At 38.0% G+C, this 16268-nt stretch overlaps 1 protein-coding gene across 1 annotated transcript in view; it reads right to left on the reverse strand.

Annotated features, from left to right (window-relative positions):
- Positions 1 to 2173: 2173 nt before the first annotated feature.
- AOX1 (aldehyde oxidase 1) overlaps positions 2174 to 16268 on the reverse strand; it is a 41419-nt gene continuing 27324 nt past the window's right edge. Inside the window, exons 24-34 of the mRNA XM_072874099.1 lie at positions 15435 to 15626; positions 14904 to 15131; positions 13744 to 13839; positions 12907 to 13035; positions 12341 to 12415; positions 10613 to 10665; positions 8392 to 8506; positions 7686 to 7751; positions 6905 to 7093; positions 5265 to 5432; positions 2174 to 4176 (exon numbers count right to left, since the gene is read on the reverse strand). Of these exons, the coding sequence (XP_072730200.1) occupies positions 4126 to 4176; positions 5265 to 5432; positions 6905 to 7093; positions 7686 to 7751; positions 8392 to 8506; positions 10613 to 10665; positions 12341 to 12415; positions 12907 to 13035; positions 13744 to 13839; positions 14904 to 15131; positions 15435 to 15626 (1362 nt within the window). The 3' untranslated portion in view covers positions 2174 to 4125. The remainder of the gene's footprint in view (positions 4177 to 5264; positions 5433 to 6904; positions 7094 to 7685; positions 7752 to 8391; positions 8507 to 10612; positions 10666 to 12340; positions 12416 to 12906; positions 13036 to 13743; positions 13840 to 14903; positions 15132 to 15434; positions 15627 to 16268) is intronic.

Consider the following 16268-nt stretch of genomic DNA (forward strand, 5'->3'; position numbering starts at 1 on the left):
TCTCAGCAATTAATGCATGTTCAGATGCTAATGCACCAAACTTTCTACTCCTACTCCCCACCCCAACTCTTCTGTGGTGAGCTGAAATAATCTGGAAATAATTTGAGCCCCTCTAATTCTAACCCTGTAACCTAAGAGATAAGGCACTTAGCTGTGATGGGGGACTTCTGGGTTTGAGCTACAGCTGCCAGGCCTGTTTTTTTAATACTATCCAGTAACTGATTAATTTAGAATACATAGGAATGCCTGAAGCTAGAACCCAGAACATGCAACATTACCCACTTCTGTGGGGTGTCAAATGCTAAGCTGTGGAGCCATGCTTCTCATTTTAGCTTGTCACTGACCTGAACTATCTATATTTTTTTTCCTGCAGAGTGACCAAGCTTTAACAAAATCATTATTATTACTACACACACATCTCTAAGCCATGCCAGCTCTATAGCCTGACTGCTGTGGGTGCCACTATAAGATGACCAAACGCTATATATACCATGTTCTTAGACAGAGAAATCCCAAATGCTGATTCGGGATTCTAGATTCTTATCCATTTCTCTGGATGCACATCCAGGAAACAAAGTCATTAGTCTTTAAATGCTTAATTATAGCTGGCCTTTCTTTTGTTTTAAAAGAGGACATGTATATGTCTTTCAAAAGTCTCCATTTATGTACGCACATGTCTTGTTTCATCTATCATTTTTACATTTTACAGCAAAGGTCTCTGTATTTCATTTAGAGTCAGTGTAGGCTTGCAGCACAAAGTAGTCAGTCCCAGATCTTTTACCACTCCCTGTTAGAAGGAAAGAAAATTAGTCTCAGCAGAGATATGCTGCTGCTTTTGTGGTTTAGCCCCTAATGTATGCCTGAGAGCTACCACAATGCAAGCACTGAAGTGATGCCAGTCACTGGATGCTGCAGGCAAAAGCCCTAATGGGTCCTGCCAACTGCCGCACTGCTGTAGTATTCCACGTGTTGTAGGTACAACGATGCAGGTTCAAAGGCCTAAGAAGAGAAAGAACCAGACCCAATACAAGATTTTGGCAGTCCAATATCTAATTTTCAGAGTACTAGGCCTCCAAATCAGAACCTAGTATTTATGTTAGGTGTTTAAGCTTACACACACACAGAATGGGAGTGCTGAGGGTGGATAGTTATAGAAACACTTCTTTCATGAAGAAAAGGAGTCAAAAGAGTTCTTCTCAACCATCTCCAGTTTGGGTGTTTCTGTACAGTGTACATTAATATGTCAATAGTCATCCAATGTGTCAGTGCCTTTGGAGCCCTAACCTTTCTGCTTATCAAGCCCCCTGAGTCTGCACATTTTAAAAATATTAAAAATGTAACAAAAACCCCCTAACGCCTGTATAGTCTAAGAAAACTTCTTTCATAAGCATGAAAGAGCATAAGCTCTTTCATAAGCATGAAAGTAGTATGTAGCCATAGTGTCAACTGTCAGGATGTTTAATTGCTGATATTTCTAGCTTCCACGCAGTTTTTCAAAGACCTAAAAGCCAGGAGACAGCTTAATATGTTTCAGCCCCCAAAAAACACAACCACCCATGTTTGGTACACATATAGACTTTACTGAGACAACCAGACAACAGTGCCACCTTTAAAGAGGCAGGGAGGAATCTTTGTTAATAATAACTGAGAAATGCTGACAAGCAGACGTGTGATCTGCACTGCAGAAAACAAAGTGTGGGTCTAGAATATGATGAATCCCTAGAGTGCAAACACCTCAGCACTGCAGGTGGGGAGATGTCATTGCCTGCAAAGGTCAGGCCACGATTTTTACAAGATTTGACTTGTCTGGAACTAACCAGCACCTGTGCTGATGCATAGGTACATAGGAGAACAACAGATAATGCACCTTCCCCCAGTTCAATAGACCTATGTGCTTCCTGTTTCAGCATATGCCAGGATTTACCCAAGTTTTGGGGGTGTTATCAACACGTGGGGTTGTGAGCTGTCATTAACAAGGCCATGCAGTGAAACCAAGAAGATGTTTCAAATCAGAAAAACTAATTATGGCAGCAGCATTCACATTTAATTTGATTTATTGACTTTCTTACAATATATAAAAGCCAAAGTAACACAAAGAAAGTTAAGAAAAAGAAGTAAGAACCAATGGGGCTTCAGCTACCTAAACCACACTTCTAGTGTCACTTCAGGTGATTTGCTATAACCTGCGTGGCCTCCAGTTGCTACGTCGTATCTTCCAGTCCTGTGCTCTCCTATGTTTCTGCTGTCTTACGACATCTAAAATGGTCTAGACACATATGCTTAAGCAGTGAATTTCACCTACTCATAGTGGTTACAGAGAGACAAACAAATTGAATCAATAAAGATTTCATATCTTAATAGCCAATGCAAAACCAGTTTAACCTACTAACCTGATTTCTGTCACAAATACAGTATCAACTCATAAAAGGGATGGAAGGCAAGAAGAGAAAACAGTCTGTGGAAAACTGAGGAGCAGTGAAACAATACGAGCCTGCAGGCTGACATGTCAAACAAATTAGAGCCATTTATTTTAATTACAAATGGCAGCCTTCATGGCTCTGGAGCAATGTGACCTGTGAGTAACTGGAAGAGCAATCACCACGCTCAGCAAGGAATAACCGATGCAGAGGTTCACTGAAACCACACACTGAATGTACAAACTACCCATTTTCTCAGTTCTAGTTTCTTATCAAAGAACCTGATGCAATTTTTCAGGTGCTACTTTGGGTAATTTCTGTAGACTCACTAAAAAAAGTGAAGCATTTTCTCTGTATCAGGATGTATCCCAGATCAAAGCCCCCAGTTCAAATACCATGGAGATTTCTGTATTTGTGTGTATGTGCTTTCAGAAGTGAAATCTCAGCTTTGCACTTCAAGAGGAGGAAAGGCTGAAGTTCTCAGTCAGTTCAATACTGTGGATTCTGATGCTGAAATCTGAATATTGTGGCCAGAGCTTTCATAATATATTAACTTTGATATATTCTGTGTAATTTCTTGGTCTCATCTTAGGTTACAAATATATACATACTTCAAATCTAATAACACCAGAATTTCTGTTACCATTTAATACAGTGCTGCTTTATATTTTCTGGTTTCCTCCAGCTGCTACTACTTGGGTATGGTCTAATCCCACCGAACCCTCTGCAGCATCAGATGACTGATCTCTGCAGATCATCTTTTGATCTCATTACGTTTTTTATACCTTCTTTATCACAGGAGTGGTCAAGAGTGGGAGAAAGTTCTTAACTGTACTTTGATGGCTCAATATAGTCCTGAGCACAGGATTAAGCACTGCGTAAGAATCCTTTCCAGAGACAGGTTCATCCAGTCTCCTATTTAAAGCATGCTGAACTCCATGTGAGTTTTCCCATTAAGTTCAGAGGCTTTTGGCTTGCTCCATCAGAAAAAGAAAGCTTCCAGTGGAAATTATAACTACGTGACTCTTCCAACTTTTGGGATAAAATTAATCTCCTGTATATGTAGGTCAGCCATAGCAATTTGCCTGGCATAGCAAAAGAAAATCATAACTCTTGTTTCTTGCATGTTTTTAATGCAAAGATGTCTGTGCCAAAAGAATCTAAAGCAGCTTTATTCCAGAGACCACTTCTGATCAAGAAGGGACTGAATCCAACAAACAAGGTTCTGGTTCCTCAATAGGCAAAGATCTCTGCACTCACACTCCACTGCAAGACTCAAATCTAAATTAGAAAATTAGCTGAAGCTATTAAAAAATAATTTATCATATGAAGTTGCTAAGTGTAATAAGTGGCAGTAAGTTATCTCACATACCTTTATGTTTCATCCTAACTTTCTTCTCCTGCAGCACTGAGCTGAGCTGTTCAGCAGATCTTTTTTGTTGAATACATATGCTTCAAATGCAGGAGATGTATTTCTAGCAATTAAGTGCAGTAATTTAAGCAAAGTACTGTAATGAATATACTGGATGGAGAATGAAGATAAGGATAGAAGATGTAGTGTGCATATTTTTGGTAGCTGATTCTATTCTGAGAATGAGAAAATGAGAAAATATATCTATCTGTGTGTTGATTAGTGTGTATTGGGGCGGTAACTCAGTTTTTCATTCCATTCCATTCCATTCAGGTCTTGGGTACTCTGGTTTGTCGTTCACACAGATATGGCCCGAGGAGTGGAGGAAGCAGATTCATCATTTGTCATCTAAGAGAACAAGCAAGAAATGAGAAGAGTGACTTGTTAATATTATTTGACTGGCACGCTCCCAATATCGCCCTTATCAGGTGCCTCCAAGTCACTCAGCAGGGTCCCTACAGGAGACTACAGGAGAGTGACTACAGTCACTACAGGAGACACCTACAGAAGATGGCTGGAAGGAAGGTCAGTGATAACTGGGGTCAGGGCCAAACAGGGATGGAGATGTATGGTCTCTGCACTGGTGGACTTCACCTCCCGCAGGTTCCTGAGATGAAAGCAAGCCCACGAACCTATTGATTTGGGGGCCAATGATGCCCCACCACGACCACAGAAATACTACAGGAGCAATCTGTGAGTGAGAGCTCAAGAGTTTCCATGGAAGAGCCTCAGAGGGTCAGGGCACAGTATGAATTTATATGCTGGCAAGGACCTTGCTTCACAGATGTTGTAGGCTAAATAAAAACTTACACAGAAAAAGAATTGTAATAGCAGTGGGAACATGACTGCAGTGAACGGTTGCAGAAAACATAGACTATAAAGGATCAGCATTATAAGAAGTGTATTGCCTCATTTGTTTTTCTTCTGTATCCTTTCGTTAGCTCTGAGCTAATTATTTTTCTCCCAAAGAGTACTGGGCATAGCAAAGAGTACCAGAATGAGGTGACAGTGCCAGAGTGCAAGTCAGTGGGGGAAAGCACCTGGAAGGACACTGAAGATGCTTGGGAGCCGATCCATTTCACGTCAATAAGAGGAGCTATTTAATCCTCTACAGGATTTGACACACAGAAGAAAGGAGAAGGCTTCAGGGAAAGAGGGGATTGTAAAAATTATGTAAATTTCAAAGAAAAAAGAAAAGATGATACAAAATCAGGGAAATTCCAATACAATGCTTGAATGGCATTTTTTGGAATAACTTGTGTGAGTGAAATGTGTTACTAGACATTTCAATTACAAGGATCCATATGATATTGTGCTATACAAAGCATGACCAATTGGAGACATCATTAGGCATCCCACCATTCAAGCGTGCCCAAAGCAGTATGCACTTCTACCCAGAGATACTTAAACAGACCCTTCCCCCACCTTCCTATTACCATCTCAGTAAAGTCATCTGCGCAGCCTGCCCGTATTTGTTCAGCGGTCAGAGGGCTGTTCAGTGTAAAGGTCTTTTTCAGTCCTCTTTCATTCCTCACACTAGTTACTGCATCTCTCAAAGCAAAGAACACAGAGCATCCCAAGAAAAGTCCTGCCTCACCTATCCCCTGAAAAAGAAAAAAAAAAAAGTCAAATAGGTGTAGGTTTTGAGCAAATGAGAGGAGTACATGCCATATCAAAATCAACTAAAAAGCTTAAAAATCAGTGACTCAGAAAGTGTTTCGTCCTTCAGTAAGGAAGTTTATTTTAGATTTAGTGGAAGCAAGCTTAGATCACACCAAGTCTTCTGATGGTAGCTGCTTTCAGGGAGTTTTTTAGCTGGTTGATTTCAAATATTGGTTATTGATTTTAGAATCTTTTTGGCTCATTGCTAAACTGAAATTTAGAATAACTGGCAGATAAAATTAAAACAATCCAAACCCAGGTACAGATACAACTAAGAAACAAAGCCTGAACTCGTGATTCAGGCTGTGAATGTTTGCCCTGCGGACAAACACCACTGACCTCAGCAGGCTTGACATCCTCTCACTGGTTCTGACATAAGATTCACATTTGTTCCTTATCTCAAAGACAGGTCAAATCCACCCTTACTCCATAGTTCTCTCAGTGCTGTGGTATTGAACCTTTTAATTTGGACTGGATTGGCATATTGCAATTGAATCTTACTTATCTCCTTGCTAAAATCTAAGAACCAAATGTCTTCCCCAAACATGGTGCACGAAGACAGAATCACACCTTCTTACAGTGAGTTTTAAGGTTAATTATAGGAGATAAGTTCACAGAAAAGGATAAAAGCTCTGTTTGAAGAGGGATATTAGTACCAGATCTCTAGATCAGCTCCAAATCAACTATGTAACTACTTCACCTAGATGATAATTTTTTTCAAACAAATACTTTTCTAATTATGTATTACTGAGACAGCTTTAAATAATTTTAAAGGACCTATTTGTTCTTTAATAACTTTTGCCGTAAAATATGCTTTTTCCTATCATGCTGTTTTATTTTACTGTATTCTAGAAGCATACCTAATACTTGAAACAGCTGGAAATCTGCAGAATTACCTTCATCTTGATTTACCATTACTACTTATATGCAACTGGTCAGAATATTTGCTGGTGTAAATTGAGGCAATGATTATACCAACTGAATATTTGAGCCAATCTCTCATAAAAATACACACATACAAGCCTATTTCTTATTGCATAACACACATAAGTAAGCTGCACACTCTCATTGTCATTATGATTTCTCCATCAATTTCTTTGGTATTTTTATTCTAACCCTTCAGTTTATCAACACATTTTAAAAGTATGGTTTTAAATTCAGCTTGCAGCTTCTGTGTATGCTCTGTTAACAAAACCCTAAAATTACTACTTGCCAACCATGAAAGATATGCAGCAATATCCTGCATTATGTCTTTTCATATTAGCTTCCCTGATGTCATAAATAAAACAATTTTATGGACATTTGTTTGAAATGCTAAAGAAGAGGAACTGAAAACTTATATATGTTTTATATCAGAGCAATTTCTCTGTTTGTCCTGTGATCTAAGAATTAGGCCCTGTGATGGTTTGCTTACCTTGGATGCATAGATGGCATAAGGATTTTGGGAAGATGACAGCAGGAAAACACTAAACTGTTCTGGAATATCACAAACAGCAGGGATCTTATACTGATCTGGACCCCGAGTATAGAGGACTCCTTCTGGAGAGTACTTTAATTCCTCCATTGTGTACAGTCCAATGCCTTGAACAAAGGCACCTTCAATCTTTAAATAAGAAAACAAATAGCATTTACATTCTCATGTTTGGTAAAATGGGTAAAACTTTGGCAAGAACTGATTTGTATCACTAGCTGTTAGAAAACCATTTTCTCTCCTGTTTGCCTAATGGGATTCTTCAACATTTTGGGGCTACCGTGATGGGAAAATCTTCCACACTCCTCTCTCATACCAGGCAGAGACAAATGCTTTCATGATTATGAGATCTGTGGACCAACCTGCAATAAAGAAAGGTGTTTCCCTGCTATCAAGTGGGGAAGGCAGGTCAAACAACAGGAGAATCTGGAGACTGCAGATCACAAACAGGATTTAAGTCCAGCAGATAGTGGGCATATATACATACAGGAAGTACTACGGGTTGACAGCATGGGTAAAATTCAAGCTTCACTGACATCTACAAAGCTCTGACACTGACTCAAATGGGGCAAGTCTAAAAGTAATGGACCTTCTAATATGATCTATGACTTACAACATTATCTAGTAAGAAATTAACATTTTGTGAATTAATGACACAATCTTCACTTCAGATAAGGCTATCAGTATAACAGAAATAAGACAGCGGGAAATTCTTGGCACATACCTGTCCTATATCCACAGCTGGGTTTATGCTGCATCCAATGTCCATAACAATGTCTGTTCTGAGGTTCTGTCAATAAAATTCAAATGCGTGTTACTGAGAGAGATGCATGGAGTGGAGGCATTAGAAAATAATGGAGGTTAGAGATGGTATTCAGTAGAATAATATATGCTAAGACAGAGGCCCCTCTGTGTACACAACTTCAAAGTAATTTCCAATACCCCATTACAAGCAAAATGGGCTTGTCTCAACTTTAACAGAAGTTTAGCCAGAGACAGCCCTGCCAGATTTTTCCCATTGCACGAGGAAATCCCCACATAAATAAGTACAGATAGAGGGCATATGATCAGCAGTCTATGACATTTAGCTGTCTAGATGGTCAAAAGCCTGGAAACTGAATATTTAGCTCTGCTGTAATTTGTTTGCTGGCAAACAGGGAGAGAACAAGCAAAGAACATGTCAGACGTCTCCCATAACCCAAAAAGTGAACCCATATGATATTAATATAGATGTGACAAAAGCTGGTTAACACTGCACAGCTTTCATTCTGCTCCACCTGTAATTTGCATTTACACTGTTGATATATTTACTATCATGTGAAGACAGGTGACTTACTAATGCAAAACCTGAATGGTTGTTGGAGCATCCAGTGATACAAACAAACCTCATTTGCATTATTTACACAACTTCCGTGACACTCAGTTATTACCTTGTGATCTCCTGTTAGACAGTTAATTTCAACCTCTGAACAAGCAGCTCCATAAAGAAAATATGTGAATGGCTGTCCTTCCCCTTTCTCCCAATCCATGTTTTCATTGTAACCTCTGATAGAAGAAACAAAGTCCACAAGAAGAAAATTAATGAATGTTTGCATCATAACAAAGCAGATGAGCACCTGAAAGTTTGAAACTACTTCAAGTGAAATCTTAAATAACAGGTCAGACCCCAACAGTTAAGTTCCATGAAATCCTACAGAGCACTAGTAGTTTAAGTTTGATAGACCTGGTGTTTATATAAAATTTAGCAGACAAGCAAGCTATTTCAGTTCAGGAGAGTCTATAACCAGCATAACCCCAGAAATATACTAATAAAGACATGGTAATCAAGTACAGAATACAAATTTAAGGTAATGGTTGCTGAGGTCATAGCACATAAGGGAATTCAGAAAAAGAGAGAAAAACTGGTCAGGACCTATGAAAGAATAATTTAAAAGAAATAAATTGAAGAGTTAAAATTACAGAAACTGCCTACAGAATGAGTGAGAGGGTTAAAACAGGAATATTGAAATAAAGGTGTAATTACTTAGAAGGCAATGGGTCTAACTGAGGAGACTACAGTAATCAGGATTGATGGGGTAGATTCAATAGACACAAGAGGACAGTGAAATGTGGTATCTCCCAACCATGTGAGCTATGTGACCAAGGCATATTTTCTGATCATGTATGACTGAAATGTCTTTGTTGAGCATATTTAAAATCATACCCCAGAGAACAATTATAGTATAATTCAGAGCATTGAACTGTACATTGAAAAAGGGATACACAAAATCAACATATTCAACTTTTCACATCCCATCTACCTCAGATGGCTTTGAGATTCTTGGATATGGAGAATATGACTGGATAAGAACTAGATCGATACAGGATTTGAGGCTCAGGGATTTGCAGATGTTTTTGGACACCATTAAATGTCAATAGCAAAGTATGACTTGCTCATCGCTTTGGAGATATCAACATTCCTAAAGGGCTGCATAAGCAGAAAATGTATTTGAACAGACTTAACAACAGGAAGGGACATTTTGTTTGCGCTTTTCTCGGTGTTTTAAATAAGCATGGGTTTGCAAAGTGCCTCTTCAACTTAATCCAGGCAGCCTGAATACCTGAAATGTTGCTATTGATAAGTAGGTAAATACAGGTGAAGGGAAAGAAGATACAAGGCACAGCAGGCTAAGGGAGAAGCTTTGCTTTGAATCCCACCTGACTTACAGCACAGGAATTTTTCCTTTCTGATTCTTTATAAACACTGTGAAAGAATTCAGAGAAAAAGGACCACGAGACTGCACTGAGAGAAAGCAATGGGAATTGTGTTTAAGATTACTGTGTCCTACAATAGCATGCTGCTGTGAATAAATCCATATCTAAGACTATATATGGTGGGAATTCTCTGAGGCTCCAGAAGCAAAGCGGTCAAAACAATGACTCCAAAACTAGGGTCAGTAAGCAACCCCACTTCTCGTGTAAGCACTAAGTCTGCCCCTAGCTTTCAGTTAGTGCTGAATCATGGCATCTGATTCCTGAGTTAGTTTAAAAAAAAAAAAAAATTACCATGAGCTTTCTCTTAAACTCAACCAGATATTTTAAATTCTCCTTCCTCTAAAGAGAAATAACCTTAAGTTTCAGATCTAGAATTAAATGGTCCTAATTTTATACAAGTTCACCTGGTTGCTCATTACAGGAGTGTGCTGGATAAATTTTCTAATGCTGCCACTCATTCTTCCTGTCGTGCAACTCGGTGTGATTGTGTTTGTGGGTAAAAGTTTAAATAATTTGTAGTACAACAATATTTATAGCTTATAGCAATACAGCCTCCAGTAAATAAACTATATCCCACTTTGCACATCTACTGTTATGGGCAGCAGTCACCTTCTTGATGCATTCTGGTTTGCTAATGGCTGAATCATGGAGCAAAGATGGGATGAAATATTCTTTTGATAATTTCTAGAGAGTCCACACAGGGCTAGGCATAAATTAGCACTTAAACTTTATACTCCACCCCTGCTCCTGCCCCCCCCATATCAAAGAATTACATAAAACATAAACCGAGCCATTAGAAAGACCTATTGGACAGGATCTTCTATTCACAGCATTGGTTATCTTCAGAAATCAGTCCTCATCTAACCTATGCATTTTTAAGGAACAAAAATATATTACCTAAAGTAGCCAGTAGCTGAAAGACTCACACTCTGTTTAAAAGCTTCTTTAATCTGTAAAATATAACAGTGTTTGTGGTAAACCAAGGAAGGATTCAGGAAGGAACACAACATACATATATTTACTTATTGACATATATTTACTTAAAAACCAAACTGTAACAAATTGTAAAGAAAGGAAGACCAGCTGAGTTAAGCGTGTTTAGCTGCACATGGGGCCTAATACTGTAGAACTAAAACCCCTTTTGATGAGTAATCTGAATTCTTTTGGCAATAGAATAAGGAATAGACCTGTCAACAGTGGTGTTCTTGCAGAATATTTATTACTGGTAATGCCATAGTCAGAAAGGGCCCTGCTCAATTTTTCTGCTCAAGTTCAACAGAAATGGATCCCTCTTTGTCAATGGAACAGAGCTGGTTGTTAAGTCACTGAGATAAAAGATCTGCATGGCCTATTTGCACAAAAATGACGGTTGACAAGAGAAATGCTCTTTGCAGTGTTCTTCTGTCAGTGGTAAAAATGACAGTATGAGGTCCTAAATCTATTCCCTTTCAGTGATTCTCATGTTAGATGTACTCAGTTTACAAGTCAAGAAGGTATTTTATTTTTCTTTAATTTTTAATTATAATTTACTGACTTTGCAAGACGTAAAATTACTTCTCTGCATATATTAACATTATTTCTTAGGTTAGCCATTTCTGCTAATATTTTGGGTGTGTCTGAATTATCCAAATTAATTTGGCACCTATTAGAGGAGAACTGGATTTTATCTTTGCATACATAGCTGTCAGTTATCAAGCTACCGCACGTATTTCAACATTATTTCCTATTGCTAGGAATTACTACTGCCAAGAAAGTGTTTACATTTTCACAGTTATTATAGTATTCAATCACTTGAGAAGAAACATCCTAGTGTACTGGATCCGTAAATGCCTCAAGGAAGGGATTGTCCTTTTTGTTAGGCCGTAGATAACAAGCAATACTGAATAAGAAGACATAACAAACAGGTTTTCTTTTAACATCTCAATACATAGGACTAGATTCCTAGCCATATCTTCATAAAAATAGTTGATATTATAGCAGAAAGCTTTTAGTTAAGAAAATGCAGTTTCTAGCCCTAAAATTCTATACCAGTTTCAAGTGGGCACAAGACAAGGGCCATTTCTATAAGTAGCTTTAGCACTACTTCTGTACTACTCTACTTCAAATGTAACTAATATTATAACTAATTACATATTAGAGCAATGGGAGCAAGGATTCCTGCTACCTTTTTTTCAGTTCTGTAATATACTGCATATGGAAGAGAGGTGGAAGGAAGAGGTTGAGAAGGCTTCTCTTTATTGATTTGGTAAAAATAAAGCATAGCCATGTAGGAAAACTGACACTGTACACATGTACCCTGACAATCTTTTGGCAACAGCTTGTCTGAGGGTAAGCTGGGCTGGGTTATGTTATTGCACAAGCTGGTATTTTTTTGTATATTAAAAAGTTCTGTGCCTCCAAATGTGACTTCACAAATAGCTTCCCCTCCTTTCCAGCTAGATATGATCTGCGGATTGTTTCCCACATATCTAAACCAAGTGCCTACACTCCATCTTTCTGTGAAATAACCTGTTTCTGCAGTTTTTAACTGTAGGATTATTAGGCTAAGCAGACTGATAGACGACAATACATGTATCACAGTTTCTGCAAGCACACAAAACACATTTAGTAGGATACACATCTTACCCAATCATTCCAGGTCCCTTTTGGATTCTTGTTGATGATAGGCTGCAGGCGTTTCAGAAGAGTTTGGCAAGCATCCTGGTGAGAAGTCAGGAGAATATAACACAAAATTAACACAGATATGTTTGGTACTATTCAAGATATGTTCTAGTTAGTACTTAATTAGTATATGCTTTACTGTCATCTTGGTTTGAAAAAGTATAGTAGGAGGTGTCATTTTAACTGCATAGACACAAACCTTATAAAGGGTTAAGTTACAAGGGCTGGAATCTGCATGAATCAGTAGATTTAGAACAGGAACAGGATACAAGATTTGTATGGGACTAGTTAGTTTGTTACATGAAACAAGGATTTTGTCAAACATAAGCCTTTTGGGGAAAGCTCAGATCACATTCTGAAAACTCATAAGCACCATTACTGAGAAACTGTCAACAAGTCAATGGCAATCTCTAGTGGTATTATTGGTAATCTCAAACTTGATTTCTATGGGATCACTAATGCTTAAAGTTTGGCAGGTACTAAATACCATGAGGGATAGAGTGTTTTTTAAACTAAATACTACTCTTTACCTTCACAGCCATGCCATTGACATCTGTCCCTGCAGATCCTACTGAGGGACATGCATTAGGAACAGTTGTTGTGCTCGTTTCACAGAAGTGAATACATGACATGGGGATGTTCAATTCCCGACTAGCAACCTGTTTCAGGAAGAACAACATATTCTTCGTTTTAGAAACATACTAAACACTCCAACAGTTTCCCAGTACTTGCAAGAAATCAGTGATACCAGGAAAGATAAAGTTTTAGCAAGTCCTCTTCCAACATCCAGCTGAAATCATTCTGCCCAGTTTGTCAGTACAAAGAAACAGAAAAGAAGGGCAATGTTTTAGCTGTACTCAAACTCTGGATTGAGACTCTGGAGTCCAACGTTCAGTTCCTGATTTTGCTGCTTATATCCTGTATGACTTAGAGCAAATTATACAGGCCCAGATCCCAAGCTTTCATTGACTTGATAAATATCTTTACAGATCTGTCTCTCAATTATCCATTAAACAAATACGATCATAATAATATCATCTGGACTGTATATTAATCTGAATACTGACTTTTTTTTTTTACCATGGTTTTTACGGGATCAGCCCCAAAAAATCTGATTTCTAATAAGCCTCTTCCCATACCATTGGAAGAATAAAACCCAAACAATCTGTTTTTTTCTTCCTGCTGTCTCTATGACTCTTAATGAAGGCATCTTTGCTTTCTAACTCTATCAATGCAAAGAAGCAGTGGCTATGCTGATAAAGTAACTGTCCTACTGGTACACTAACTAACCAAGAAGAAAACCTTCACATTGTTTATCTGCATGACAGATAAAGCAGAAGGTAGTATTTGTTTGGATCATTTGTTACCTGGATCATTTTTGTATGAATACCCTGCCCCATTTCAATTCCACCATGTGTCAGAAGCACAGACCCGTCAGTGTAAATATGAACCAGAGCAGCAGCCTAAAAAAGAAAAACAAAATCAAGATTAGACTAGTGAGAAATGTGTTGTATATGGTGATGAACTGATGACCAAAAAAGACAGACACAGTTTTGAAGTGTATTTCAATTTATCTGTTTAATGCTTTTGAATAGAAGGCAAAATTTGGAATGCTAGTCCCTGCTCTTTGTCTATAATGAACTTCAAAAGAAAAAGATACAAATCCTTGGATGTCTGCTTTTTCTGTTGCTAGATCCTAAAATAAAGCTACGCCTGTCACAGTATCTCAATGGTTCCAAAAGAAGCTGGAGGACCTCCCTCACTAGTGGCTGTACATGCAAATTACTGCAAGTTCCATTTTGTCTCTCATTGATGTTTGAGAGCCTTTGGACACAGGTGTTTCAACCGCATGGGTTGGGCAGGCTGTCAGCATTAGACACAGCAGGAAGGTTCTGAATTATTTTCCTGCTGGACTCAGGTGGAAGCAGCACTGTAGACTACAAAGACCCTGTGACTTTAGTCTTGAAAAGAGACAGACAGTTTGATATGATACAAGTCAGTCAATTAATTTTCAATTGATAAAATACTGTCTATTCCAGAAGCACTGGACACCTATGTTAAACAAAATACAAAGACCAAAAATACTACTGTCCTTTTCTTCCTTAAACTTAGTCTTTGATGACATCAAAGGGTTAAGTCTTTAAGAACAGCATCCCATAGTACCCCCCCAGTCAGAAAGAGTAAGCTCAGAGATACTTCTAGAATGGATAACTTATGCAATGAACACTTTGCCATCAGTCTTCAAAACTTTTTCATAAGTGTTCAACTCATCTATACCAATACCACATCACAAGTGATGGGGCTGGCCTTTAAGTAAGCAGGGTCCAAGCTGCCTGGGTCCTGAAAACCAAACAACTTTGATCTCAGCTTGAAGAGAGCTAGAAGCTAGTGTAGCCTTCAGAAACAACCATTAGGAGGATGATAGTTTCACAGAAGTTGAAAGATAACATATTGTATCCTAAGGTAGAGTAACTGTAATCTTCTATGGATAAAAAGCTTAGCTCACTTATTCTTTAAAGAAACTAACCTGAGAAAGGTAACGTGTGCCTAGTCCAAACGGAAACTTCATTGGTACAATGGCAATTCCTTTTTTCTTCCAGTAATTTTGTTTGTTAAATTCATTGACAGCTGTTTTTCTACTGTAGTATGCAGATTTCTCCATACATTCATTCCAACACCGTATTAAGTTTTGTGGATCAAGCTTTTGTTTGAAGTGTGTCTGGTTGTTCTCCTTATACATATTTATTTCCCTAATCTGAGATAATAAAATTAACAGCTATTACTCAATCCTGTTTAAAGACAGACTGGCCATTTGGGGGGACTAGTAAACAACAAGAAGATTACTGTATGTTTTTTGAACAATTACCAGCTTGGTTCAGTTTGTAAGAGCATGCTATATATTCAACAACCAGACATTGATTTAAAAAAAGTTAATTTTAGCACAAATTATTTTTGACTTAGAAAAGATTTGTTCAAATAGTTGAGCTAATCTAAAGGGTTTTAACTTTCCAACTGCACAGACTTCATTTCAGGAAAGAAGATGTCTTCATTTTGTCACCTTTTCTGGTGATAAACCAGTTTTATCTGCAACTCCTGTTATCCAAGTTTCTGTCACCAGTGCTGACTGGGGAAAGCCAAACCCTCGGAACGCTGTGTTTGATGGCAAGTTTGTTTTGCAGGCATAAGCCCAGCATCTCAAGTTGGGAATCTTGTATGCATTGTCCATTTTTAATAAGGATACTTCTGCTACCTGAGGTAGGGGACAAACAAGTATAGTTAAATGTCAGAACAGTGCTTCTTTCAAATTAACTTTTAAATCTTCCTCATCTCATATAAAGACCTTAACTTGAGACAATTAGCTTTAAAATTGGGTTTCTGTCAATCACTGGTAGTAAGAATACTTTTATGCACACATACAGACTTTATTCATACATTTCTCATGCAGCATATTAGTTTTCAGTTCTTTTTTGATATTCACAGAACACAGCTGATGTTAGTAGTAGCTGAGTGCTAGTCAGTAGTTAAGGATGTAACAGATACTTAATTTTATGATTGATTTTGCTCCTACTTCAATATCTAAAGCCACACAGAACTAAAAATAGGCAGATTAGATTTAAAGCAATAGGAGCTATGAAAGGAACTAATGAAAGCATTCTGAATTATCACGTCCTATGGAAATTCACAGTTAAGGTTTAGTTCCACCAGAAAGTATATGTACTGCAGTCTACAGTGTCTTCTGGTTGTTACATTTTTCTTTTAGATTTCACATGACAAACACAAAAACACAAGAAAAGGAAAATCCCATATTAGATACCTAAAATTATGGTCTAGGAGTCAGTATCAAAATAAATAAATAAGTAAAAAAATGTTTTGATGCCTCTTGAAGAGGCCA

This window comes from Ciconia boyciana, chromosome 10 (genome assembly GCF_034638445.1).
Source record: "Ciconia boyciana chromosome 10, ASM3463844v1, whole genome shotgun sequence".
NCBI classification, from domain to species: domain Eukaryota; kingdom Metazoa; phylum Chordata; class Aves; order Ciconiiformes; family Ciconiidae; genus Ciconia; species Ciconia boyciana.